Here is a 26,197-nt window from a genome sequence, read left to right as displayed (position 1 = left end):
AAATGTTATCATAGAAGTATAGACGTGGAGTCTTTGCTTGTCTTGTTGGATGATTATGTGTGAAATCAATTTCTTTTAAGAAAAGGAAGATTACCCCTGGCTTTTGTACCAAAAGGATGCATGCAACCATCTTATTAACCAAATAATCTAGCATGTATTATGATAAGAAAGTCATCATGAATTAAACAAAAGAACAACTCAACGATACAACCGGCAAAAATAAGACTAGATGACTATGCACCTATCTTATTGTTCGGCCGCTATCTAAATTGGTTGTTGGTATCCGTGCTACCATCTTCCAATGGTTGCACATATAAGCCATGTACTCCTGGACTTCCGCACGGTTGAGTAACTATCATGTATGGATCTAGCCAGTTGCTTTGTAGATTATCTGAAAAAATCGTAATGTTTTGTATGTTAAACGTTTCGACAAATTCATATGGCCTAAAGTAATTATCCACACACTCCGACTCAAATATGTGCCACTAATTTAGGCTCTACCCCTTTTAGCTAAGTCCCAAGTAGAGTGATTGTGGTATCCGGTGGATCGATAATCCGACATTAAAGGCCACATGCACTATACGCCACAGTAGATTTGCTAGTGGGCAGTCTAGAAACATATGTTGAATTGATTCACCTTGATCACAAAAATAACACCTTTAGAGCACCTACAACTGGAACTTGTAAATCCGGTCCCTCAAACGCTCATGGACACGCCCGGCAGTGACCAGGTGTGTTCGTTTTGAACCCTTACTGTTTCGTCCGTGGAGCCGCACCTTTCATATATTTCTCATATGTCCGGCACTTACACATGATTGATGGAGAAGAAGAGAGAAAAAGAAAAAAAATGAATAAAGAAAGAGAAAATGTGGTCCGGGATGGGGTCGCGTCCTATGTGACGGAGTGACCGAGCGTGTCCGGGCGCGTACGCGAGCCCTCATATCGTCCCCGTATTTGAGATGGATTTGAGGGGTGCCGGTCAGTCCGGGCATTTGAGATGGATATGAGGGGTCCGGCTGGGTCAATTTTTTGTGACCGGTTAGTGACGAGGCGGACTGCCCGGACGTTTGAGGCGGGTTTGAGGAGTCCAGTTGTACATGCTCTTACTTGGCATGGAGGTGGCAAGAGAAGTCTTGAAGTATACGTCAAGCCTTCAGCAGATGCAGCCTTGACAACGCCACGTCGTACAACCTTCGAAGTCCATCTTCAGAAGAATGACGGGCCATCGATCCAATCTAAGGAGCGTGGGCCAACTAGGCTAGTACCCCTAGTCCAACACACCGTCACTAGGATCGAATCACACCTCCATACCTTTTTCTCTAGCCGTAGTTTAGGTGATCTTTGGGCGAGGTATGGACAATGAATGGGTTGCATTGAGTGAAATTTGCCCTAGTAGCCACCGTTGATCCTTTCACTTTTTTTTTGCCAGATTCAAATGCATTTAAAAATAACATCTTCCATTTTTAGCCCCAAATTAATCATATCATATATGAAACTGTATTTAAAAATCATATCTTCCAATTTTTAGCCCCGGATTTATCATGCCATGTACTCCCTCTGTAAAGGGAGTATGAAACTTGATCAGAAAAATAGCCATTGTTGATCATTTCACTTAAAAAACAGATTCGAATGCATTTAAAAAATCATACCGTCTAATTTTTAGCCACAAATTACTCATGGCATATATGAAACTTATCAGAAAAATAATGAAGCGTGACCATTAGCCGAGTGGTGGATAACAGATGGGCAGCATTGAGTGCAATTCGGCCCAGTAGCCATGTTGATCCTTTCCCTTCTTATTTTACCAGATTCAAATGCATCTAAAAAATAATTCATATCATCCAATTTTTAGCCCCAAATTAATCATCTCGTATATGAAACTTGATTAGAAAAATAGCGAAGCTTGACCATTGTGCTACTATTTTCAAAATGGGATGTCATGTTTGAAGTACAGGACATGAACCTATGTGGAATACTCTATATATTTTTTGTTCTTCCGGCACGTGTGCTAGTAATCCATAAAATAAGCATACCAAGAGAGGAACAGACGAGACAAATTCACAAAAGTTACGCCTGTAGATTTGATGACCTAGTAGATGTTGGTTAATTACTTCAGACCTGTTCTACGATCTGCAGAGTAGCTGTTTGCTCGCTTCAGAAAATTGAACTACCGCTCCGTCCGCTCCCAGCTGTGGAGCGGAGTGACACCGGACAGAGCCTTATTTCCATTGAAATTCGAAATAAAGTTGTCAGGAGTTGGGAACAATCTTTGTCAGGATTGAAATCTTTAGATATCTATAAAAATATAGCAAATTCCACAGCGCAGCAAGCACACACCACCACCTATGCCCGGAGGAGACTACCTACATTTGCCAGGCTAATCACCACCCAGTCCCATGCCACCGAGCATTTTGCTCATGTCCTTGCCGCCCATCTGCTTCATCAGGGCCTGCAGGCCGCCCATGCCGCCCATCTGCTTCAGCACTTGGGGCGGGAGGGCTTTGGTCATCTGCTGGATGTTCAGGTTCTGGGACAGATCGCTCATCTTTCCGTTCTTCGGCATCTTTAGCCCCTTCATCTTGCTCCACATCTTGGCTAGCCGCTTGTACTCTTCCAGCATGTCCGTCACGTCTCTGATTTGCCTGCCAGACCCTCGAGCGATCCGGATGATTCGAGACTCTGTCATCAGCTTCGGGTTTGTGCTGTCGAGCTCTGCAAAGTAGACAAGGGGTGGGGTAAGTTTCAGAATGTCGCTCCTGTGTTACACAAAGGAAAGCCTTAATCTTAGCTTAGCTCACCTGCAGCTGTCATGGAGTCCATGATCGTCATGTACCGCTTAATCTTTGCTTGGCCTTCTTTCTCGTGTCCTTTTGGCATCAACTCTGAACTAAATCCAGGCAACATGGAGAATACCTGCAAGATAATAGACAATGCATGCTTAAACAAATGATATCACAGAAGAATGGCCAGTTGTGGAATCTTGCTTACGTTGTTGGATAGTTACATCTGAAACCAAACACTCCATACAATGTATCATACAAAAGTTAATCAGATGTTATGTGATTAATACTACCCCTTCAGTTCCAGAACATACGGTGCATCAGTTTATGTGCTAGTCAAACATATGTATGTTTGACCAAGATGATAGTACAAAATACGTCCGCAATGCTAAATAAATAAAATATGAAAATACTTTTCATGATGGATCCAATGATACAAATTTGGTATTACAGATAGTAATACTTTTTTCTAAGAACTTGATCAAACATGCACAAGTTGACTTCTGAAAAAACTCATACGCTTTATATTTTGGAACGGAGGGAGTCATAAATAGTTAACCTGGCCAATTGGACCCATTTTCAGAAGATTCTGAAATTGCTCATACAGAAGTCTGAGAGTGAAGGTTCCTTCAGCCAGCTTTGCCAGAAGCTCAGGTTGTTGATCAGCAGGCATAACATCCTGGATCTTGTCCATTAAGCCAGACAAGTCACCCATACCTGCCAAAATGCCAAATGCATCGTTAGGCAAACTAAAAAGAAGACTCGCCAAGTTACAAACAGTATTAAACGTAGTTGCTAACCTAGCAGCCGGCTGACAAATGGCTTCACATCAAAAATCTCAAATTCATCAATATGTTCTCCAGTTCCAATAAATATCACTGGGCTTTTTGTAGCTGCAACCCTGAGAAAAATGAGGCAAGGATGTCAAAAAAGGTTCCTCTGATTTCTACACCTGCTTTTTTCAACAGAATTTTTTCGCATGTTTCCTCTAAAAAAGGTATCTTCACCTATTTGTAAAACACAAAATATAATAAAAACTAAAGCCAGTTTTGAGAATACAGCTGAGCAAATATACGATTTTATCTGTTCACAGATACTAAAAATATGAGCAGTCATGTAGGAAATGAAATAAATTCTAAACCAAGTGGCATTTTCCTGCTGAACTAGAAAAACATTGATGATATGTTACCAATAGAGCAAACTAAGCAAGCTAACGGTTTTTGGAAAATCATATCCTACACAAGCAACAAAAATACACAACACAGGAAATAGCATAGGAGGGGCAAGAAAAATATAGAGAAATACTAACGCGCTCAGTGCACCGCCTCCTTTTGCATGACCATCCAATTTCGTAATAATCACAGCACCAACAGAAGCACTTTGTTTAAATGCCTGTGCCTGATCAAATGCAGCCTGACCAATGCTGCCATCCATCACAAATATCACCAGGTCTGGTTTCTGCGGAAGAACCATAAAAAGGTGGGTGAAATTCTCAACATTAAAAGAACAGTATGCTGGGAGACTATGACAGTATAAATACCGTTGCTTCGGCAACTTGACGCATTTCCTCAAAGAGTGCAGCCTCCTGCTTATGGCGTCCACTCGTATCAATAATGATGAGATCAGAATTCTCTTTCCTAAACCTTTCTAGACCCTCAACAGCAATTTTCACAGGATCTGATTCCATGTAGCTGCAAAGACGGGAATTTTATTTAGTGCAAATTTCGGAGATAAGCTTTTAATCCATAGTAAACCTGTCAATATAGAGAACCTTCCGTAAAAAGGTATCTTAGCCTTGGTTGCATTCTGTTTCAACTGATCAAAAGCACCAGCTCGAAATGTATCGGCACAAACCAATGATGGTTTGAATCCCTTCCGCTGATGAAAATATGCGTATTTGGTACAGGTAGTAGTTTTTCCAGAACCTACAGACATATATCATTATTCAGTGAACATAAAAAATTAACGGTACATTGCAACTATATAAAAGAGAAGGAAAACGATAATGAACAAAGCAATGGTTGTTTTGACTTGTCAAAACTAGGACATGGAAATGCAGATATCTCGCAAGACCGAATAACTAGGAAAATGAAGCAGGAGATGGTGACAATTCTCAAGGCATTAGATATAGCACCTACAACTACCTCCTGAAATGCCTGGGTCATTATAAGTTATCCACGGAACAATTTATGTACCTTGCCATTCTTCTCAAGATAGAATCGAGAACACAGTTGAGTATAATACCGATTCATATTCCTATTACTATAGTTGCTTGTCATCACAATTCACTACTGAAGCACATGGATAGAGGAAAAGATTACAACAATAAACTAAACAAGGTCTGCTTCTATTTATTAGTGGTAGGTAATTGTTGACCCTGACCACAATTCTACTCCCAATAATAGCCTAAATTTACCTCAATTCAACAAGACTGGTAGATATCTACACAGCTGTAAGCAATCATGTGAAGCGATTGGGATTCAGCAATACGTGTACAGAAGAAAAACAGAGCAAGCAAGCGAGGTTGCTTTTCCATTAGTCAGACTGACCTTGCAACCCGACGAACATGACGACGCTGGGCTTGCCCTTCTTGGGGGTGAAGGCCGGCTTGCCTGGATCGAGCATGTTGCAGAGCTCCGTGAAGACGGCCTGCAACACGAAAAGAAAAAAGGGGAGGGCATAAGCCTCCTACCGCACGGTTCCCCCGGGCGCGCGCCTCCCTGGATCGAAATCGAATTGGCGTAGGGGGGGGGGGGGGGGGGGGGGGAATAGCTAGGTAGCGGGGGGACCTGCTGTATGATGCGTCGCTTGTTGGTGCCGGCGGCGAGGGTCTCGAGGTTGACGATCTTCCTGATGTTGGTCTGCATGTCGCGGACCATCTTGAACTGGACGTCGGACTGCAGCAGCGCGCGGGAGATCTCGTTGAGGCACTCCCCGAGCACCTTCTCGTCGATCACCGTGGCGTTGCTCATCTGCGCGAGCGCGCGGGAGATGCTCCCGCCCAGCTGCGCGAGCACCATCTTGGCTGATCCCCCTGGGGGCCGGACCTCGTCGGCAGGGTGGGGTTCCGGCGGCGGTTAGCGGCGCGATCTGGGAGAGGAGAGGATGGGAGGGGATGGGGGAGAACCAGCCGGGGGCGATGGTGGAGATTTTGGTTAGGGGGTGGGGATTGGGGAACGCGGTGCGGCGTGGGGTCGGGTCGGGTCGGTGGCGTCTGGCGTGGCGGCTCGTACGGGCCTACAGAGGAAAGTTCGTGTGCCTCGTTTTCCTTTTGGAAAAGTGTTTGGATTAACGGATGGATCTTGCGAAAACGTCCACCACGATCGTATGCTCAACACGTGTCTCATGGATTTATTTTTGGCTTTCAAACGCCGCATCTCTTCTGTACTAGTACTAATAAAAGATCAAACGAGAACTTGTCTAAGTACACATAGCTATTACACCCATAAAAAACAAACGCCAATCACCACCACACAATTAGTCAACAAATTGCAATCTAACGGTCTTCCACCATCCATGCACCACGACGGTGTGCAGTTACCAAATTCATCAAAGGTTGGCCATGCTCCACCTCCTTACAGCGAGCAAATAAAAATAGATCCAATTGTTGCACCTCCCCGCAAAAAAAAACGAGCCAATCAACTACAGAAATTTAGCCACAATTAACGGCAACTAACACGTCCTCCTCACACCATCGTCGCAGCCACCCGCCCTGTCCTGCACCATCGCCGTCACCTCCGCCTCCGCCTGCCCCTCCCCGTCCGCCTCCGCCTCCCCTTCCCCTCCCCGTACGCCTCCGCCTCCGCCTCCGCCACCGTCGCGAACTGTTGCCGCGAGCAGCGTCGCCCTCACCAGCGGAGGATGACCGCATCTCTTCTCGCCCCGCTCGCCCCCGCCCTGCGCACGGCCGCCGCCGCTGCACTCGCCCGGCTCGCCGACGCCCCCACCCCGCACCGCTCCGCTCGCCCCGCTTCGCGTGCCCCGCACGGCCGTCGCCGCTCCGCTCACCCTGCTCCGCGCGCCCCGCGCGGCCATCGTCGCTTCGCTCGCCCCGCACCACCAAGGATAGGGGTGAGGCGCAGGGCACCGACCGCGACGTTGCGGTGAGCACCCCGGACGCTGGTCGACCAAGAGCAGCACGCCCCCGACACCTGCTGCTGACTGCCATCGCGGACGCCGGCGTCGCTGGATTGCTGGCTGTCCTGCATACGTATACTGAATAAATACTACCGCGAGCCACCTTTTGTCAAGGGCGGCATCTATGGACTGCAGTACACCGGATCGATGCATTTGAGCCTAACCGTCTGCGCACCACCTAGGGAACTCCCCTGGTCAGCCAAATCATTGTTCTTCACTAGCCGTTGGTAAGGGAAAGCACCGAGCTCTCCTTCGATACTCCCTCTAATGTCAACAAGCAGGCAGCGGAGGCCTCGGCCACCTTGCCATGCATCAGTTTGTAACTTTTTAGTCAGTCAACGATTGGCAAGTGCTTGTGGAAATGCCTTAACGGGCTCACGATTGAATTTTTTATGTAGGGGCTGATGAAGCACACAAAAGGAACACTACAAGAAATATGCCCATATGTGATGTTTTTTAAAATGTCGTTGATGAATTCATCATAAATCTATGACGATTTCATCCGAGATCGTCGTAAACCGTTTGAGGGGATCAAATCTACATATAAATTACGACAATGTGAGTCAAAAACGTCGTAACCGCATAAGATGAGATCGTCATAACTTTTACGATGATTGTAAAAATGTCGTAGCATGTTCTAACTATGTTGACATGTCACTCGTGGGTCCATTATATCCCACCTCATCCTAGTTTGTGAAGCAACCTACTATTCTATCATTCCAAAAATTCTCGAAAAATTCTCATAAATACTTTGGATCATATATTTCTCATATATGTGAAAACCCTTCCTTCCATAGTTTAAAAATAATTCAGCAATATTCATTTTCCTATTCTGTTCAGAATAGCACTTCGTGAAGGAAGTGCTATTTCTATTTCTTTGATTACCCTCATACTTTTTGGGCACTCTTTCCTATCCAAATCATTTCCTCATGAAAACTTTTGTAACGATTTGCCTAGTAAATCTTTCTCAGCAAATATCCAAAGTTTGTGTTCAACTAATAGCTTTGTGAAGGAAGTACTAGATAGGAATATCCTGATGAGTTGAATTTTTTCCACATCATCAATGTGCCCAAAACATAGCTCTCCATAAAATTGTAGCCACATCTCACAATCCATGTGAGCTCATGATCCAATCTTTGTTTCTGTTAATATTTTCATTTTGTGAAGCAACTACATTTTATATTGCTTTATAGTTGATGAAAATTTACCACGGGATGACACTGACCATATAACCTTACTCAGCACATTTAATTCAGCCAGTTTCTCTCAATATTTTTCCCAATATTCTGTTTAGTAGAGAGCATTGTGAAGGAAGTACAATTTTTATTTATCCAAATTTTATGAAATTTTTACAGTACCTTAATGTGCCCAAATTATCATCCTCCTCCAAATTTCAGCTCAATCCAATCATCTATGTGAGCCCAGTTTCAGTTACCATTTTCTGTCCAGATTGGCACATTGTGAAGGAAGTGTCACTTTGGCATGTCCAAATGGTATAATTTTTATACAGTGCCTTCATATGCCCAAATTAACATCATACACCAAATTTCAGCTCAATCCATTCATTAATTTGATCCCAGCTTCAACATTCATATTTCTGTACAGTGTGTTACTTTGCAAAGCAAGTGCCACCTAGGTTCATCCATTTGAGCTAAATTTTTTCCAATAGAGTGTTCTTAGTAAATGATCATCCTCAGCCAAAATTTAGGCCCATTGTCTATGTGAATTACCCGCACCGCTAATCAAACACTTGGGTGCTAATTCATGTTTGAGCTTAGTTCAGTCTCCTCGTGAGATTCTTCTATTGTATTCTTCTTTCTAACACCTAACGAGGGATTGTTCAACCCACTAGACATGCATATTCCACCTAGAACGCGTGGCAACGCAACGGTCAGGCGTTGACCATGCGGCTGGCATGCAAGTTCATGCGCTCTGGAGTTGGGCCCTCGACCACCATCCAAACCTCAACGTCAAGGCACCACACCATGTATTTCTGATTAAATAGATACTTATATACCTATAAATGATTTTTCGGAAAAATAAAGAGCAAACTATAATGCAGTTGCAGTTCAAATTTAACCCGCTTCCAGCTGAATCGACATAAATTTGTCTTTTTCACGAGAGGTGGATAAAAGTTTTTAACATCCAACCATTTTGTCAATTGTACATTAAATATGGAGTAGTATTTTATAAAAATGATTTGGTCCAAATTTGAAACAAATATATGGTACGCCCTTCATAAAAAAACTCATTTTGGTCATTTGAAAAATGAAAAATGAATTTTTCATAGAAGGAAAATAAAAAATTCCTTAATCAACATTGTTTGCCATTCCAATATGCACCCTTGTGCATAATATTATATCATTTCAACAAAATATGTCATTAATGTGACCATAAGATTGATCATTTGGCTTGAAAGCCATGAATCTTCACATATGATAGCCCATTTCTAAGAACACTTATTTAAAATAATTGTTGTATTACTAGTTTATTATTTTTACTGGTAACTTTGTCACATATAATGACACAATGCAATGGTTTTTCATTTTTTTGAATTTGTTTCGAATTTTTCATGGCCATTTAAAAACGCGGTCAAAACAGCGGGTATGACCGTTCCTACCTAATGATTGAATATTGGAAATATTTTGGTGTTTCTATGATTAAATAGATACTTGTGTACCTAGAAATGATTTAAAAAAAATAAACATCAAACTATAATGTAGCTACAGTTCAAATTTGACCCGCTTTCAACTAATTCAACGAAAATTTGTCTTTTTCACGAGAGGTCGATAAAAGTCTTTAACACCCAACCATTTGATCAATTGTACATTAAATATGTCCTAATATGTTAGAAAAATGATTTGGTCTAATTTTTCTACAAATATACGGTAGGTCCTTCACAAAAAAACTCATTTTGGGCACTTGAAAAATGGAAAATGAATTTTTCATACAAGGAAAATGAAAACTTCCTTAAGGAACATTGTTTGCCATTCCAATACACACCCTTGTGTATAATATTAGATCATTTGAACAAACTATGCCATGAATGTGGCCATAAGATTAATCATTTGGCTTGAAAGCCATGAATCTTCACACACGATAGCCCATTCACGAGAACACTTTTTTAAAATAATTGCCATATTACTACTTTATTATTTTTCCTGGTAAGTTGGTCACATATAATGACACAATGCGAACGTTTTTCAATTTTTTGATTTTTTCCTGGTGGATCAAAAGCTTTTGGCACCAAACCATTTGTTAAATTGTACATTTAATAAGACTTAAAATTTCAGAAAAATGATTTGATCCAATTTTGCAACAAATATTTGGTAGGTTCTTCACAAAGAAACTCACTTTGGCCACTTGAAAAATGAAAAATGGATTTTTTGTGCAAAGAAAATGAAAAGTCCCTTTAGCAACATTGTTTATAGTTGCAAGATGCAAGCTTGTCTACTCCAAAAGATCATATTTAGATGTTATCATGTGAAAAAGTAGAAGCAAAACAATAAGAAAAATACAACTACATATGCTTTATTCTAATTGGTGGAATTGGTTGTGGCATGGATCGATGACGTGGCGGACTACAAGGACTACAAGCTCGCCCACGACTCCACCGCCCTCGAGGTACGGACCGCGCCCTCCTCCTTCCCTCCCCTCCGCGTCTCAGATCTCGGACCGTGTACCACTCCATGGATCCTGTCATGAACTGGAAAACTCATTTTGAGCACTCGAAAGATGGAAAATGAATTTTTTGTCCAAAGAAAATGAAAAATTTATTTGAATACATCTTAATAATGTGTTTCTTCCATGACAAAATCAGATGTCAACAAGGTCCTTCACAGAAAACCATATTTGTCACTCGAAAATAGAAAATGTTTTTCTTAAAAAGAACTTATTTTCAGTTAATTACAACCAATTTAGATGGTCATAGCGTATTCATAGTGTTTTACTCCGTTCTGATTGGCCCATGAGGATGTCACGCGGATCATGCATTAAGGACCATTGGATGATCCCGGATCCAACTGCAGCCCTCTACTCTGTAGATGAAACCCTAGTTTTGTCCTCCTCGCATTTTTCATCCACCCCCGCCTCCCTTCTTCCTCTCTTCTTATTCCTCCCTTCCTCTCGAGCTCCTTCCTCTCCAGCTCCTCGATCCAATCCCTTCCCCCACATCGGCGCCGCCACCCACCGCCCCGCGTCGCTCCCTCATACCTCGTCGTGTTGTCATCGGTCATGGTGGGCGTCGCTCCCAGCCTCTCCCCTCCCCACCACTTGACCGACCTGCCTCCCCGTCCTCCTTCTCCCCCCGCTCGTCAGGTTCGAAGCAACCTCCTCCCCTGCTAGGATCCGCGGCTGCCTCCGCAACGGCGAATGAAGGCGGTGGTGTACGCGCTGTCGTCGTTCCAGCATTTACGTAAGCTTAATTTTCATTGGTGGAGATGTTTGTGCCATGGATTGATGACATGGCACATATCCAACCATCCATCCATCCACCCGTCGACCCACCCGCAGCCCAAAACCTAACTTCACTCCTCCCGTCGGTCCCCTCTCCCCTCTCCCCTCCCCCGATTCAGATCCAGAGTTCCAGACCTCGCCGCCGCCACCTACCGCAAGCCGATCTCGCCACCCGTGCCCGCGCACCACCACCCGCTCACCGCGCAGACCCCATCGCTGGCGTGCAGCAGATCCACCCCTAGTCCATCTCCGGTGACTCTCGAGCCCTTAAGGGTCGCTCCGTCTTCTAGATGGCCTCGAGGGCAACCAGTTCTTCCTCAACCTCACCAAATCTGCTATGAATCCTCCGTCTCTCTCAATCTGCGTGTGTAGGTGCTTCCTCACCTCATCTCGTCTCTTTCCCAGATCGACAAGATCTCACTCTCCACCTCGCTCCCCACCCAGATCGACAAGATGGGGACACACACGGTTATTAAAGGCCAAGGCCGCCTCCAGATCCACGGTGATGAAGAGCACCCAAACCCCGCGCCATCACCTCCGTAACCCTCTGCTCGCCCTCCTATTCCTCGCAGCAGCAGCAGCAGCCCAGATCGCCATGGCGGCCGAGCCGGAGCAGGCGGCCGCGGCGCAGGAGGCGACCGTGCACATCGTCTACGTCGACCGTCCCGAGGACGCCGACCCCGAGGAGTTCCACATCCGCACCCTCTCCCCCATCCTCGGCAGGTACCACGCCATCCGAATCCAGCCGGATCCACCGCCGATTCGCCCGGGCCTGCCTGCGCCTGCCCCGTAGCATCTAGGCCTTTGGGGGCTTTTTCCGGTTGTACAGTTTGCTGATCTGGGGGGTGAATTTTGGCAGCGAGGAGAAGGCCAGGGACACGGTGCTCTACCACTACAAGCACGCCGCCAGCGGCTTCTCTGCGAAGCTCACCGTCGAGCAGGTCGAGGACCTCAAGAGTGAGTGCCCCCTTCCTTCCACTTCATGGAGTTCCAGTTATGCTTGCCTCCGATGTACTGAACTCTTAGTGTGGAATTTAGTTGCACCTGCATAATGTGGAAATTTAGTTGCATTGAGTCACCGGATTCCCCATCATAGGCACACAGTTCCCACTGAAATCAAAACATGCGTTCTTAGTTCTTGCACAATTGCGGAATGGAAGGTGGTTGCCGAATCATTTCATCGGACTTTGTAGTGTGAAATTGACTCCAACCAGTAAATAAATTGTTTCAGTGTTGCTCTTGGGTTACGTTATAAGATGGGGATTGCAACCCTCTTTGACCTGAGTAAGTCATAGACCTGTAAGCAGTTTAAAAAAACATTGGCTATATATAGGGGGAGGGATCCCTGCCTTGACTGTACATTGTTTAGGTAGAAGATGAGACCTCTCCGCAATTTTTTTCATGCCGATAGTGCCCCACAATTCGAGCATGGGTGGGAGAGTTCACCATAGTGAGCTCTAGCCAGCAAACCAGCGCTCCCTCATAGCGAGCAGGTGTTCCGGCTGCCGAGGGGATGGGTTGGAAGAACGAGCAAGGTTTGCTCTGCTCTGCTGCATATGTTTTCTTAATCTTGGCATGCGAGCTTAAGCAGTTTCTTGTGATGCATCTTTATTATCTCTGTTAAGAATTGAGTTAAGCTTCAGTAATGTATTCTGTACTGAACTTCTGAATTCTTCTGATAGCCAATCTGCTACTGTTTTCCGATAAGTATGATCTGAACTGAGTTAAGTTTCTTGCTACGATCTGAACTGAGCTATTCTATTACTTGCTGCTAGCAGATTCGTGATGGAACCGTCCGGTTCAGGAGCAGCAGAACCGGGCGAGGACGGCCGCGACCAAGAACCGGCCCATGAGTGCTCCTACGCCCCCTCCAATGGAGCCGGACCCGCGGTGGCGGAGACGAGGGAGGCGCCCAACTCGTTTAGACTGGAGTGCGTTCCTGAGCGTTTCTTGGTTTCCTCTTGCGCAGTTCAACTCGTTGCGCGCGGGAGAGGCGATGCATAGGAAGGAACGGGTATGATCTTACTGCTCGCTCGCTCTCTTGTGATTTGTTGCCAAATCTTTCTGGTGTGATAGCATGCTTTGCACTTGATAGGAGGCGTTTCTTGATTTGTCTATTTTGTGTGATAGCATGCTTTGCACTTTTGCTGCGAGTGAAAAATGTGGGGATCATGTCTTGGCAGTGCTTGCTGTCATATTTTGGCAAGAAGAAATCTTGATGCCAAAATGTATCAGTTTCCATTGTAGATGAATGTCGTTACAGTAGTTTCCAATCTGGTTTACTGTTAACACCGGTATCTTCACATTTTACGCGCCTTTCCTTTCCATATTACTAGTTTTAGTAACAAGTAAATTATAAGGTCTGGTTTACTGTTAAATTAGCTCTAGTTTCCTGTCCTGGTGAACTCTCAAGAGCGACTCAGTTTGATTTATTTTTGCGTATCCATAGAAAGGACAATCTGATGAAAAAGGAAAATACACAGCGCCATCTTAAGCTTTAACTAGTAGCACAACCAACCCCAATGTGGTCACTCATTGTTCCAAATAATATTAATAGTTATTATTATGTGGTCACCTGGACATGTGCCCAGATCCATATATGCATGATTGGTACCTGTATAGATCTACAAAGGGAACAACATCTGACACTGCCTGTCCTCCGATTAATTATAAATAATATTACTACATATTGTTACTATCTGGCACAGTAATTTTTAGATTTTTCTTCTCAAACACGAATACAAGTAGATGGCAGTTTGTATTAGGATTTCGTCGATTCGTCACGCTTTACTAACTGCCATCAGGGAGTGGATCAAGATGATGCGCTATACATGCATGTTGCTATGCTATTTATGTGGGTGAGAGCTGATCATTCAGTAATCAACAATGTCGACTCATGCATTGCGTTTTTCTGTTACTACTTGTATTTATTCCTGGTATATGTCTTTCTCGCAAGTGTGTATCAAGTTGGTGTGCTGAACATTGACGGATTCTACGATCAACTGGTGCATCATACTTGTTTTCCTTCAAAGTTTTCCTGAATATTATTATTTTTGTGTGCAACTTATCTTAGAGTGACCATGTATGTCAGTATACTCAAGTAACTGAATGTATTCACGTTAACTCTGTTGTACTAGTAGATTCAGAAATTTAGTTAATAGAATTATTGGTAGGAGCAATAAACGAGTCAAACAAAAATATCCATATGCAAATGTCGGTCTATGTTTGATTCAATTTGGTTTGCTCTGCTACTGAAGCTCCTATTCGGTCTAATGTTTTTTGTTTTGTCTCTTTTTCTGTTGCTAGGAAAGTGATGAGAAGATGTCGATGATGCCTACTGGGGACATTCAAATCAACACAACATAAAAATTTCTGAACCTATGTCTCATAGGAGAGTGGAATGAACTCCATTGTTAGCAGATGTGTCATTGTTTTATTTTGCAATTCTGTCCGTTCTTGCTATATTCCTATGTAAGGAAATGTATTTATGAGATGATTTATTGTGTTATGTAAATCTGGGAGATGTATTATGTGATGTTATATGATGGATGATTTTAATTTGAGTTGGAGTATTCTTGATTTGAATATGAAATAGTGTTGGATTTAATATTGGACAAATAATTGGGTTGCAAAGGCCCAACAAATAGAAATGAAACCAAGTTCAGGAACAAAAAGTTGCTGAATTCAAAAATGAAAAAGGCCAAAACTGAAACTGGACCAAATGTATTTGGGCACTAAAAGGCCAGGGCCCAAATTATAATGATAATTTTTTTTGAAAAAAACATACTAAAGTGACTGTAAATAGGCTAAGGCCCAAAAGAAGTCCAATAAGAAAAAGCTCAAAAAAATAAAACCAGCCCATGTGATCAATTGAAATGGGTTGGGCTGATTTCAACTATGATGTTTTGATTTCGTCGTAACTTTGCCACGTAGGACTGCCACGTAGGACTGGGTTATATTGTCAACGATGATTTAGGATCGTCGTAAAGGTTACGACGATCTAGGAATCGTCGTAGAAGTTACGACGATTTCGATCAAAACGTCGGTGCTGTTCATTTCTGACGCTCCGTTTTCGACGCTTGGTTTTTCGTCGTGAGATCGTCATAAACTAAAAACCGTGACGATGTAGCGACGAAAATATAGCGTCGTGTATTAGCATATTCCTTGTAGTGGAATAAGAGGCATATGATGTTCTGTTGTACCCAGGTTCGTCGTTGCCGCCGAATGGATACGCCCGAAAAGTTTCCCTTCACATATGGTCTACCGTCTCAAGAATTGTTTTGCAATTTAAATCATCCTCTTGCAACTGAAAATAGGAGCCCTAAATCTGGTTGTTATACAAGTCAACTAATATAAAGGTTTGAATCTGCATAACTGTAAGCTATCAACATGTCAGTATTCAATGGAATTTTTTCTTTAGCGTGGTCTCGCACACTTGCAAGTTGCAACCTACCAAAACACTCATGAGAATATCCAGAAGCAGAATTGGGGTTCATCTCATTTCCTCAATTATCACATGTCTTGTCATTGGATTTGAATCTAATAGAGTTATATCATACATCTAAAGCTCTTACTAAAGCCCGTCTATTTGAATAGTTCCTACTATTTTTTGGTTCCCAATTTATGCAGACATCTGTAGATATTTTGGCCGGAAAGCATGCATGCTTGTGCTTCTCATGTTACTAGCTAATAAATGCATCGAGTCATGTGCTATAGTGACATAGTACCATTAGTATATCAACATGTGTTGTAAGAAATGTGTTCATCCCCTGATATATTTTTTCCTAAAAATTTGCATAGAGATGCATTTTTGCTTTCATGGGTCGAAGCCAGCCTCGTGAGTTTGCTCACATACTGAAATTTATTTACAAGACATTATAATTGTTTGGGCACTATACATGGGAGAAGTGTGCATTTGGGTAAGAGATTATATAATTGATGCAAAGATGTGTGATATTTGTTTTAAAAAGAATGTTTATTTATAAAGAGTGACGTTTCAAATTATTTGCACGAGGCAAAAATTAGGTATTATACACAGAGTTGAGGAGTATTCCTATATGGTAATATGAGTTTATGGTTAGTTAACTAATTAAGTGGCAACTAGGGCAAATAGGAACCGTGCCATTTTTTTGTGTTTTTATAGTATCACACAGCGATGCTAATGGAGGCTGAAATGTAAATTCTCATGGATGCATGTCTATATATTTGGTTCTTTCAAAAAGATCATCCGCAACATTAAGCTAGCAAGGACAATAGAGCTATAGTACATATACACAGGGTTGAGCAACATATGCTAATATGAGTGTGCTTCGCCAGCTATTTTTAACCTTGCTTTTTTGTGTTTTTTGACAGTATGACATTGCGATGGTAATGCAGGTTGAGATGTATATTGGGATGTGATTCTTTTTCCATATTGTTGAAAAATAAAGAGCCCAGTGGTAGGGATTCAATTCACTCTGTTTTGGATGCAAATATGATACACTTTTAGAGACCACACATCTTGCCAAGGAGAAGAAAGACCTGTCCTATAGTTGAGCCTCGAGCTGTACCAACTCGCCTGCATTGGGAAAAATATCAAATAGACTTCTTCGGGAAGTTCTGCCGGCATGCTGAATTTTCGGATTACTATGGTTTTGAAAAAACTTTGCTGCCAATCTAAGCATGAGTTACTGTGGTTTTAAACCCTGATGATGAAATTTTCAAAGCATCTTAGCATTTATTTTTGTGTATTAATGTATTTAAAAGGTGATGCTTTCTATCCATTGTTGATTCACAGTCCCATGTTTTTTCGCTTCAACGACCAAATGAGTCAGATTTACACGGATGCTCCACATGTGTCAGTGAACCTATGAATGTGGATGATGGTACTGTAGCCATGACAACATTCACATCATATTTTGAGTACCTATGCTTATGGTTCTTAAAACGTATGAAGTTCTTGTTTTGTCTCTACATTGCTGATATAAATTCGAAAGCAAGAATACTAATATTATTGTATGCAGTTTATGCTGATGATATCATATGCTTAGAAAACCTACAAAATATGTAGTCCAGCATATGGTGTTGCTGCTATCGTAACATCCATTCAGGTACATGACATAAACATCTCAGACCACTTTTTCGCAATGCCAACTTGTTATCTTTAATTGTAATTTTAATCCTTTGGGAATTTAGGATGCAAGGGATAGTATTTCATCAAAGATGTTTTTTGGCTTGAACGCAGAGGTGTGATTTTTAGGCTGGAAGAAACTTCATCCATATGTGCTGGCCCACGAATAATTTATCATATTTGTACAATGATTTGGATATACTGGAGATGTTTACTTGAACAAGTATGTTATCTGCCTTTATTATCCACATAATGGTTCTAACAATACTCATGAGACAAATTTTGTGGAACATGTTCTAACAATATCTTCAGGTAGAAACTCTGTTGCAGCAAATGCTATCATTTCCTACACAAAGACAGATCGTTGGCTGCCATGAACTATTCCGGCTGGATGTGCTGTAGCCAACACACACACGAAACACTTTGAGGTACGTGCATATCTATATTGCAACACTTTAGGACCTAATGAAAGTAGGATGGATCGAAAAATATGTCGTGTTTAATTCCAACAGGCGATGGTGTGCTAGACGATCGAGATAATTTTTCGTTCACCGTTCATCACATCTTTCAGACTTTCAACTGCTTATTCAGGTGAAGCACTACTTCTACGTTTCTTCTCTTTTTAGCTAAGCCATCAAGATAGCTTGCAGTTCGATGTTTTGATGATATTTTGATGCTTCTTCCCAATATGAAAGTCTGCAATATATACCTTGCCGTTGGTAGGGCTCGCTGGCGAGGGTTGTGCTTTTGACGGTTGTTGTCAACGTTGAGCACTATACTATTCATGTGTTCAGTTATGACATACTAGCTTATGTAATCAATCATTTCTAAGCCAATTTTATTATAAATTACGGCACAAAAATGACGCTTGTAATTATGTTATTTGTTATTTCTCAAATCAGCTGACAATTTTTTTCCATATTCATGAAACTCGATATCTGACAGTCAATTACATTGATCAGTATTTATTTTGAATCAAGATCAATCGGCACATGTTTCAGTAACTCGGTGTCGTCCGCTTTCTTACAATTGTTGATGAAAATTTGATATCAATTTGCATCTTATATTTTTTTATGTTCCTCTTTCCTTCATTATGTTTTCATATGTTGCAATAACATGTAATTTTTGGTTTGTGGTATCAACGTAGGTATGGCATCACCGCCCCCTCCTACCCACATACCCTTTGTCGCTAGGATTGCATTCCAGCAGCAGCAAATGTCACATGTGATGGCCTCACGGAGCCACGTCGGTGCTGGAGGCCTCTTGTCTCTTCGGCCGCCAAAGATGTGCATGAACAATAACCCTACCAGCAGTATGTGTGTACGTCATCAAGCTCCTAATTATCCATGATCCAGGTGTTGTAGTCATCCTTCTGATGAGTTGTGTTAAAGCATGATAGTAGGTTTTAGTTTATAATCATGAATGTAAATCTCATATCTGGATAAATATACCTTGAACATGCTTAAAGTATATGGTCAAAGTTTGTATTGAATGTCGCACATCATGTGTTTTGTTAAAAATTATATAATTCTTTGTACTGCTTTGAATAATGATTTTCAAAACAATCTCTAGAAAGCTAGCTTGAATGATCATGTGTAATTAAATCCATATATTATTTTGGAGTACCTGAATCCATATATATTATTCATTATTTCTATCCAATGTTTCAGTTCTCAGCTACTTGAAAGTAATTTTACTATTCAATTATCTTGGGTGAGGTTACCAATGGAGCACTAGCGATAGCCATTGTGGAGTTGGAGAAATATTTTGGGTTGGTTTGTAGAGAAGGTAATTTATCATGTTTGTTCATAAGTGTCTCTACTGAAATTGCCATCTTAGAGAATACCATATGATGCTCATACCAAGTCATGACTAGATTTGATATTCTGAAGAATCCCATAGATAATTTTAGAGATGGCGTCAACTTGAAGTGAAGATGATATGTTTTGATCATAACATTGAAACAAGACCAGGAGACGCACATGAGACCTCACCCAAACTAAAGGTGGTAGCAATGGGAGGCGCGTGTCATAGCTCTTCTGAGCTAAGGATCACTTTGGTCAGGAGGTTTGGGGAAGCGAGATGGTGAAGCTTGTCAGCAAGCCATGGCGGTGGCCATCTCGGGAATGCTATAGTTTGGTTACCAGAAGTGTTCACTCATCCCCGGTCTTATTGTATATAAGTTTTGAGGAAACAAGAGCTACACCTACTGGTTACTGTCGAAAATAATTCATTCATTCAACGCACATTATGTGTTTATTTCATACATGCAGTGCCTTGTCAGGGTATTTGGTTTTTAACTACATACACTCATTGTGCGATGGAAAGCTATATTTTCCTATACCTCACGTGAGTATTTACACCATGCTTATTTGTATACACATTACACATACAAACTTGTTATAATAATGTTGTCTAATGCATATGTAGGATTGTTTTGAACCGAGGAAGCGATTTTTGATGCATATTTTAAAGTACGAAGAAAATGAATCTCAAAACAATATCCCATACATTGAAGGAAGCATCATAGATCGCATCTATAGATGGACTCTCATTGCTTCAAAAGATGGACCATCAAGACGTGCTTAGTCCTGGTTTTAAAAATATATTTCTGTAACAATTATAATACAATTATTATGTGATCTTGAATTTTGTGCGGAGACATGTTTCTGGATCATATGTTACGCACGTTCTCATATGTTTTATATAAGACACCGATAGATTGCTCGATAAAAAACTCAAAATGTTTTACTATAGATTATGATACGTGTGTTGGATCACAAATATGTCACAATTTTGAAAATATAATTTGAGTGACATAATAACATTTTGCACCGTCTGAAAAAATCAGAAATTATTTTACTATGATGCCACATGAACCCATTTTTTTTGAGACGTGCGTTGCACGTGCATGCTTACTAGTTTTATACAACCATTCATTTCAATCCTTTTCGTTTTCGTCGCCTACCTGCCAGGGCATCACCACCGTCGCGCTCCTCCTCGCCTCGCTCGCCTCCAGGAGGCTCACGCTGCGCCCCATGGCCGTCCGTCGCTGTGCCGGCTCGCCCCGCCTTGTTCTGGGTCAGCCCTCGCTCGTAGCTATCACTTAGTGTCTCTTCCCCTATGCTTCCTCTCCCTCTCCTCTAACCTTGCAGCCAATCATCCCTCTCCAGTTTTTCTGCAACGCGGTCGTTGTTTCTGCAACGCGGCTGTTGTTTCAGGAGTTGGAGAAATTATTTCTGCAACCCGTTCGTTGTTTTAGGAATTGTTCCTGCAACACGGCCGCTGTTGCAAAAAGGCGAAGGAAAAAAATTCTGCAACAAAGCGATTGTTTTTGGAACTCGCCTTTGTTTTAGGAATTAATGGATCCAAAGTTTATTTTTTACAACAAAGTGATTGTTTCTGCAACTCGATCGTCGTTTCAGGATCACTAGGTGTCGGCTGAAGCCCCGAGCACGGGTCGGACGGCTGTGCATGTAGATCAGACGGCCATCGAGATGGCGGATGTTTACTAAACATCCGTCGGTGGACGCGTAACAGTTCCCTTTCTTTTTTGCGGAATTTTTTTTGCGTGACTCGGCAATCGTTCTCTCCGTGAAGTGTTTTACGAAGTTTTCTTATTGTTTGGCTACCAGCCTTGTTTGAATTTCATCATGTATTACAACGCTGTGAAGTGAGTAAGATGCACATGACCATCACTTTACGCTCTCTGAAAACCATCAATTTGTAAAACATGACATTTTACACCGCATCAAAATTTTACCGATGACAAAAAACACTGAACGAAAAAATGAACACGTTCCCTGCGGCGGCTGGGGTGGCAGCTCGGCTCGCTCAGGCCTATGGTGGAAGGTTCGTGTGACACGTCGTCGGGTCGGGCCTACAACGATTGAAATTGTTGCTCGTGTATGACCTTTCTACGAACTCATCATATTGACTAGAGAGTAACTATGGCTTTGATGAACTGTTCTACATTCGTTTAGAGCATCTTCAGTTCTAATTGTTACCACACTAGAAGGATTAGACGTGTGTTGTTGCGTCGTCTATGTTATTGAGATTTCATAATGATCAAAATTGGTTTCGCGCTTGGGGAAGAAAGTGAAGCGTGTTTTCTTTTTTATAATACAATGTTTTTGTGTGTGTTTTGGTTGTGAGATATTTTGTCTGTTATTAAACCCATACGTGGAAAAGTATTTTGCATCGATGGACGTATGTATTGTATTAGTGCTAGAGTGTGTTAGGGTTTCGTTGTTAGGTGGTGAGAGGGTCTATGGTACTGATGTGTTTCTATAAAATTGTTGCTTCCGATTAATTTGAGAAGTTGTTGATCCAGTCAAAACCGTGAATCAAATCCAAAATTAATAGCTCAACTAAACTATAAATCGTTCATTTAGTCCAAATTGAGAACCAACAAACACCACAATTAAACGGGAGAGCTTCAAAATTAAGCAACATAGTGTATTAGATAGAAGATAAAAGATAAAAGAATTAAAAATAGAGCCCCTTAAATCATTAATGTGATCAAAATCGGCGAATCAATTTCAAATTGAAGACCTAAATTGAATGGAAGGGCCCTAAAATTAGGGAGCATGGCGTATTAGATGCTAAAAAAATTGAACAAAGAGCCCTTAAATCATTGACCCGGTCAAAAACGATGACCAGTTTTAAATTAGAGACCTCAGTTGAATGTAAGGCCTTAAAACTTAGGGAGATATATGTTGGACTAGCTCTTGATCCACCATGGTCCAAACACACTTTTCCATGTAGCAATCTATAAGTCCAACTCCAACACACGACCTCAAATGGTCCAGCCGCGTCCGTTTGAGGCAAACGGACATAACCGGCCTAACGCGCGGGGGCAAACGGATATTTATTCGTTTTCTGTCTGCTTTCGCCCCATCCCCGACACAAATTTGGGTCGCGTTTGTGCAAAAATGGACATCGCGTGGACGGGTGGGACGTGTGCCCTTGTCCTCCCTTGAACCCGTCCGTTGGGAACACAAACACCCTCATTTTCCCTCCCCCCCCAAAATCCTCGCGCACCCCCTCTCCTTCATATGCCATGCCCCCAAAGAAACCCAGGGACTCGACTGCCGCCGCCGTAAAGAAGGACCTCGACCATGAATCGACCAAGTAGGGCGGAAGGGGACGGTAAAACACCGCAAAGGAGAAGAAGAATGTGGTCGACTACGCATTGAGGTCGCGACAAAGAAGAAAGCCATTTAGTATAAGGCTGACGTCGACAAGAACGATGAGCTCATTGACAAATCCGCGCAGGCAGCTACGACGAACACCCTCATGATGCTTGGGTATTACTGACCGTTGTCAGGCATTCTCTTTGTTGTCGTAATGGTCGTGGCAAGCAACGGCTCGCCGACCGTTCGACCTTCACATTACCAGTCTCGGCCTCCTCTGTAACCGCGGAGATGCCCGTGTTCTCCACATCACGGCTGCACAGCCAGACCCGGTTCTCAACGTTACCTAACGGCATCGTGATCGTGCCGGCCACCCCCTCCATCCCGCCAATCATCAACCTCAACGTCACGCATGTGGATGGCCAGTCGTCGGATATGATGCCCTCGAAGTAGACCCGATCCATTCCTATGGCCACAACTTTTGACGCACGCAAGCTGTTCGACGGAATGCAAACCCAGACGATACCGCCTGAGGACCCCAATTACAACCAGTTCATGCAAGATGTCATATACGAGGGCAATGGGCAGACTTTCCATGTCGACGACCAAGACAACAATTTCAATGAAGGCCATGCTTTCGATCCCGAGGAGACACAGAGTCAAGATGGTCGCGGCCAATATGGCGTGGACGAAGAATAACAGGACGACCATGGCAACTCTTGGCATGAGGATGATGAAGCCATCTATTGCGACGGTGAGGAAGAAGAGGTCGACATTGCGGAAGAGCCATTGGTCTTCATCGATGAGCTCACCCGAAGAGATGATGGAAAAAGAAGGGGGAAGAGCATTCACACAGGGTCATACAACGAAAAAGAGGACACTTTGATTTGCGAGAGTTGGATGAAGATAGTCCAAGATGCCAAGATCGGTGCCGAGAAAAAAGAAAACTTATTTTGGAAGAGAGTACACAAAACCTTTCATGGAAGGAGGAAATTTGCCCCCTACAAATTTGCGAGCACCCGTGACATCAATTCCATCCAAAATAGATGGGGTTCATCCAACAAGAATGCATCAAGTACTGTGTCGTGCTTGAGAGCATTAAAGCCCGTCCCGCGAGTGGCCTAGTCGTGGGAGACTATAACCCACAAGTATAGTGGGTCGTTTGTAGCCTTTTTTTGATAAGTAAGAGTGTCGAACCTAACGAAGAGCTAAAGGTAGAATTAATATTCTCCTAAGTTCTATTGACCACTGATACAATTCTAGCTATCGCTTACTTTACTTAGAACAAGTATGAAAATATTTTACGGGAATAAAACTAAAAGTACTTAGTAGGTGTAATAGATAGTTTTGCAAGAAAATAAAGAAGAAGTAAATAAAAATTAGGTGTTGTTTAGATAAAGATTAATTAAGTTGGTTATTTAGTAGAAAGATTTTTATAACACAAGAGAAGGATTTGTCCTTAGGCAACCGATAAGTAGATCAATAATCGTTATTGCAGTTTTATACGAGGGAGAGGCATATGCTAACATACTTTCCATAATTGGATCATATGAACTTATGATTGGACTTCTATCAAGAGGTCGCAGTTACTAAATCTTTACCTAATAATAAAGAGGCTATTGCTTCCGTCGGAAAACTCACCGCTGCCGTTTTAAAAAAAAGTCCCTGTGTTTTAGGTAATTAAACCGAAACGACATGAACCCGTCTGACACGATGCTCCCGCTGCAGTCGTCCCCGTCGCCGCACTCCAGGCTACTGCCGGCCAGGCTTCCTGTTGACGAGCCTATTGGCTGATTGTGAGGAGAACGCATTCGTATGAATAAAGCTCTCTATGTTGCAAAAAAAGGCAGGCATATGGCAACGACGACGAGTCGAGGGCGCAGGCCTGTGCGTGCGGGGTGCTCCATGCCTCCGGTCTTGGGCGTTGCTATTGCTCCTCGCGATCGCGCTGCCGCCGATGATATGTGAACTCATCGCCATCCCCGGACCGCAGCACGAACCAGAATCGGAAGCTTTGGCGCCGCGCTCCTGCTCGGGACCCCCCTGAACCCCAACAAAACCCAGGCAAAATCGAAACCCTCGCCACCCAAATCACACCCAAACCCTCGACCTCGATTCGCCTCCCAATCCCGAGCTCCCGACTGCTCCTCCTCCCCTGATGGCCGACGCCGCCCCTCCCTCGCCCGCGATGCTGCCGCCCTCGGATTCCGACCTGCTCCTGACGCCCACCAACGTCCCGACCCCCGAAGCCGCTGCCAGGACCCCCAACCTACCGGACACCCCCGCCTCCGCCGCGGATCCGGAGACCCCCTTCTCCGACGCCGCCACCGCCTCCGACGCCGACGTTTCTACCGTCGCCCCGCTCTACGTGGTGGCCGTGGATGACGGCGAGGACGACGGGATCAACGACCCACCGGGCGCCGCTAAGAAGCACATGACCCTCGCGCCCCAGGCCCCGCCGACCAAGAACTCCAAGAAGAAGGGCGGCAACTGCGTTTGGACCAGGCCCAGCTCCCGCAAGGGAAAGAAGAAGGCCAAGCAGCCCAGCCATGCCGTCTCGGGCGGCGTCGGCGCCAGCGGAGGCGGCCGCCCCAGTCCCTCGTGTGGCGAGGACGAGTTCCTCCTCACCCCGGCACCCTGCCTCGCCGCCGAACGCAACGACGACGGGCCCGAACAGCCTGTGCTCCTCTCGCGTGTGTACAAGTCCGAGAAGATCGAGGTCTCGCCTGCATAATTCCCGCCACAATTTAATGAAACCTTTATTAGCTTGCGTAATTCCTGCCACAATATTAATGGAAAAAAAATCTCTTCTACGGATCTACTCATACTATTGCTTAACTTCATGAAATGTACATTTGTTGTCTCTAAGTGTGATACTCTAATTTATCCATTCATCTTTGGTTAATCTTTACTTAAAAATCTCAGCTAATCGGAACAAAGATTGCAGGTCAACAAGAGCTTCTACAAAAATATGACGTGAAGGACAAGAAAACTTGATACAATTTTCAAGCACAAGCTGTTAAGTCAAAAGAGGGGTTTTAAATTGCGGTCTTTAGACTTCTTGGTTAATTTCTTTTAATAAGTAATAAGTAATGAGTCATGATTTGAGGAATATCCACTATCTATATAAATGTGCTATGCTATTTTATATGAGTATGTCATAAAAATATTGCTCAATCGGTGTACAACAACCTTTACCTTATCGCATTATCTCTTGCGCAAACGAAATGTGTGGTGTTCGGGAAATTTTAAGATCTGGTTCAACACCCGACGAGGGATTAAACTCCATGTTGATTGCACTTTGCACAATTTGAATATTGTTAGATGTAGCTGAATATGGAAGAAACATATAGGTTGCCACGTGGACGTGTATGAGTGGTCGACATGGTCAATATTTAACCCGTAGCAAAGCACGGACACAATTACTATAATTGGTGGAAGTGGCATATATTTGTTAGCATTAATCAACTTGATTGATAAGTTGTTTTTTTATTTTTGCAATATGTAAACAATAATTGGTAAACTAACTATAATTATTTTTATAAAACTGTTGCAATGCACGGGTTATAATTCATGGTTTG

At 43.0% G+C, this 26,197-nt stretch overlaps 2 protein-coding genes across 2 annotated transcripts; one reads left to right on the top strand and one right to left on the bottom strand.

Annotated features, from left to right (window-relative positions):
• Positions 1 to 2,222: 2,222 nt before the first annotated feature.
• LOC123447662 (signal recognition particle 54 kDa protein 2-like) lies at positions 2,223 to 5,926 on the bottom strand. The gene is made up of 9 exons (XM_045124284.1): positions 5,570 to 5,926; positions 5,330 to 5,429; positions 4,552 to 4,705; positions 4,321 to 4,471; positions 4,090 to 4,238; positions 3,581 to 3,681; positions 3,340 to 3,497; positions 2,799 to 2,913; positions 2,223 to 2,712 (listed from the first exon to the last, which is right to left on the bottom strand). Exons 1-9 carry the CDS (start codon positions 5,798 to 5,800, stop codon positions 2,378 to 2,380), a joined length of 1,494 nt encoding a protein of 497 aa, XP_044980219.1. The 5' UTR covers positions 5,801 to 5,926; the 3' UTR covers positions 2,223 to 2,377.
• A 5,937-nt stretch (positions 5,927 to 11,863) lies between these two features.
• LOC123401324 (subtilisin-like protease SBT3.4) lies at positions 11,864 to 12,424 on the top strand. The gene is made up of 2 exons (XM_045095112.1): positions 11,864 to 12,095; positions 12,232 to 12,424. The coding sequence occupies exons 1-2, from the start codon at positions 11,878 to 11,880 to the stop codon at positions 12,422 to 12,424; spliced, it is 411 nt and encodes a 136-aa protein (XP_044951047.1). The 5' UTR covers positions 11,864 to 11,877.
• The last annotated feature ends 13,773 nt before the right edge of the window (positions 12,425 to 26,197 follow it).

This window comes from Hordeum vulgare, chromosome 1H (genome assembly GCF_904849725.1).
Source record: "Hordeum vulgare subsp. vulgare chromosome 1H, MorexV3_pseudomolecules_assembly, whole genome shotgun sequence".
Taxonomy (NCBI): domain Eukaryota; kingdom Viridiplantae; phylum Streptophyta; class Magnoliopsida; order Poales; family Poaceae; genus Hordeum; species Hordeum vulgare.
The sequence above is the reverse complement of the archived record's forward strand: the minus strand, read 5'-3'. Positions and strand labels throughout refer to the sequence as shown.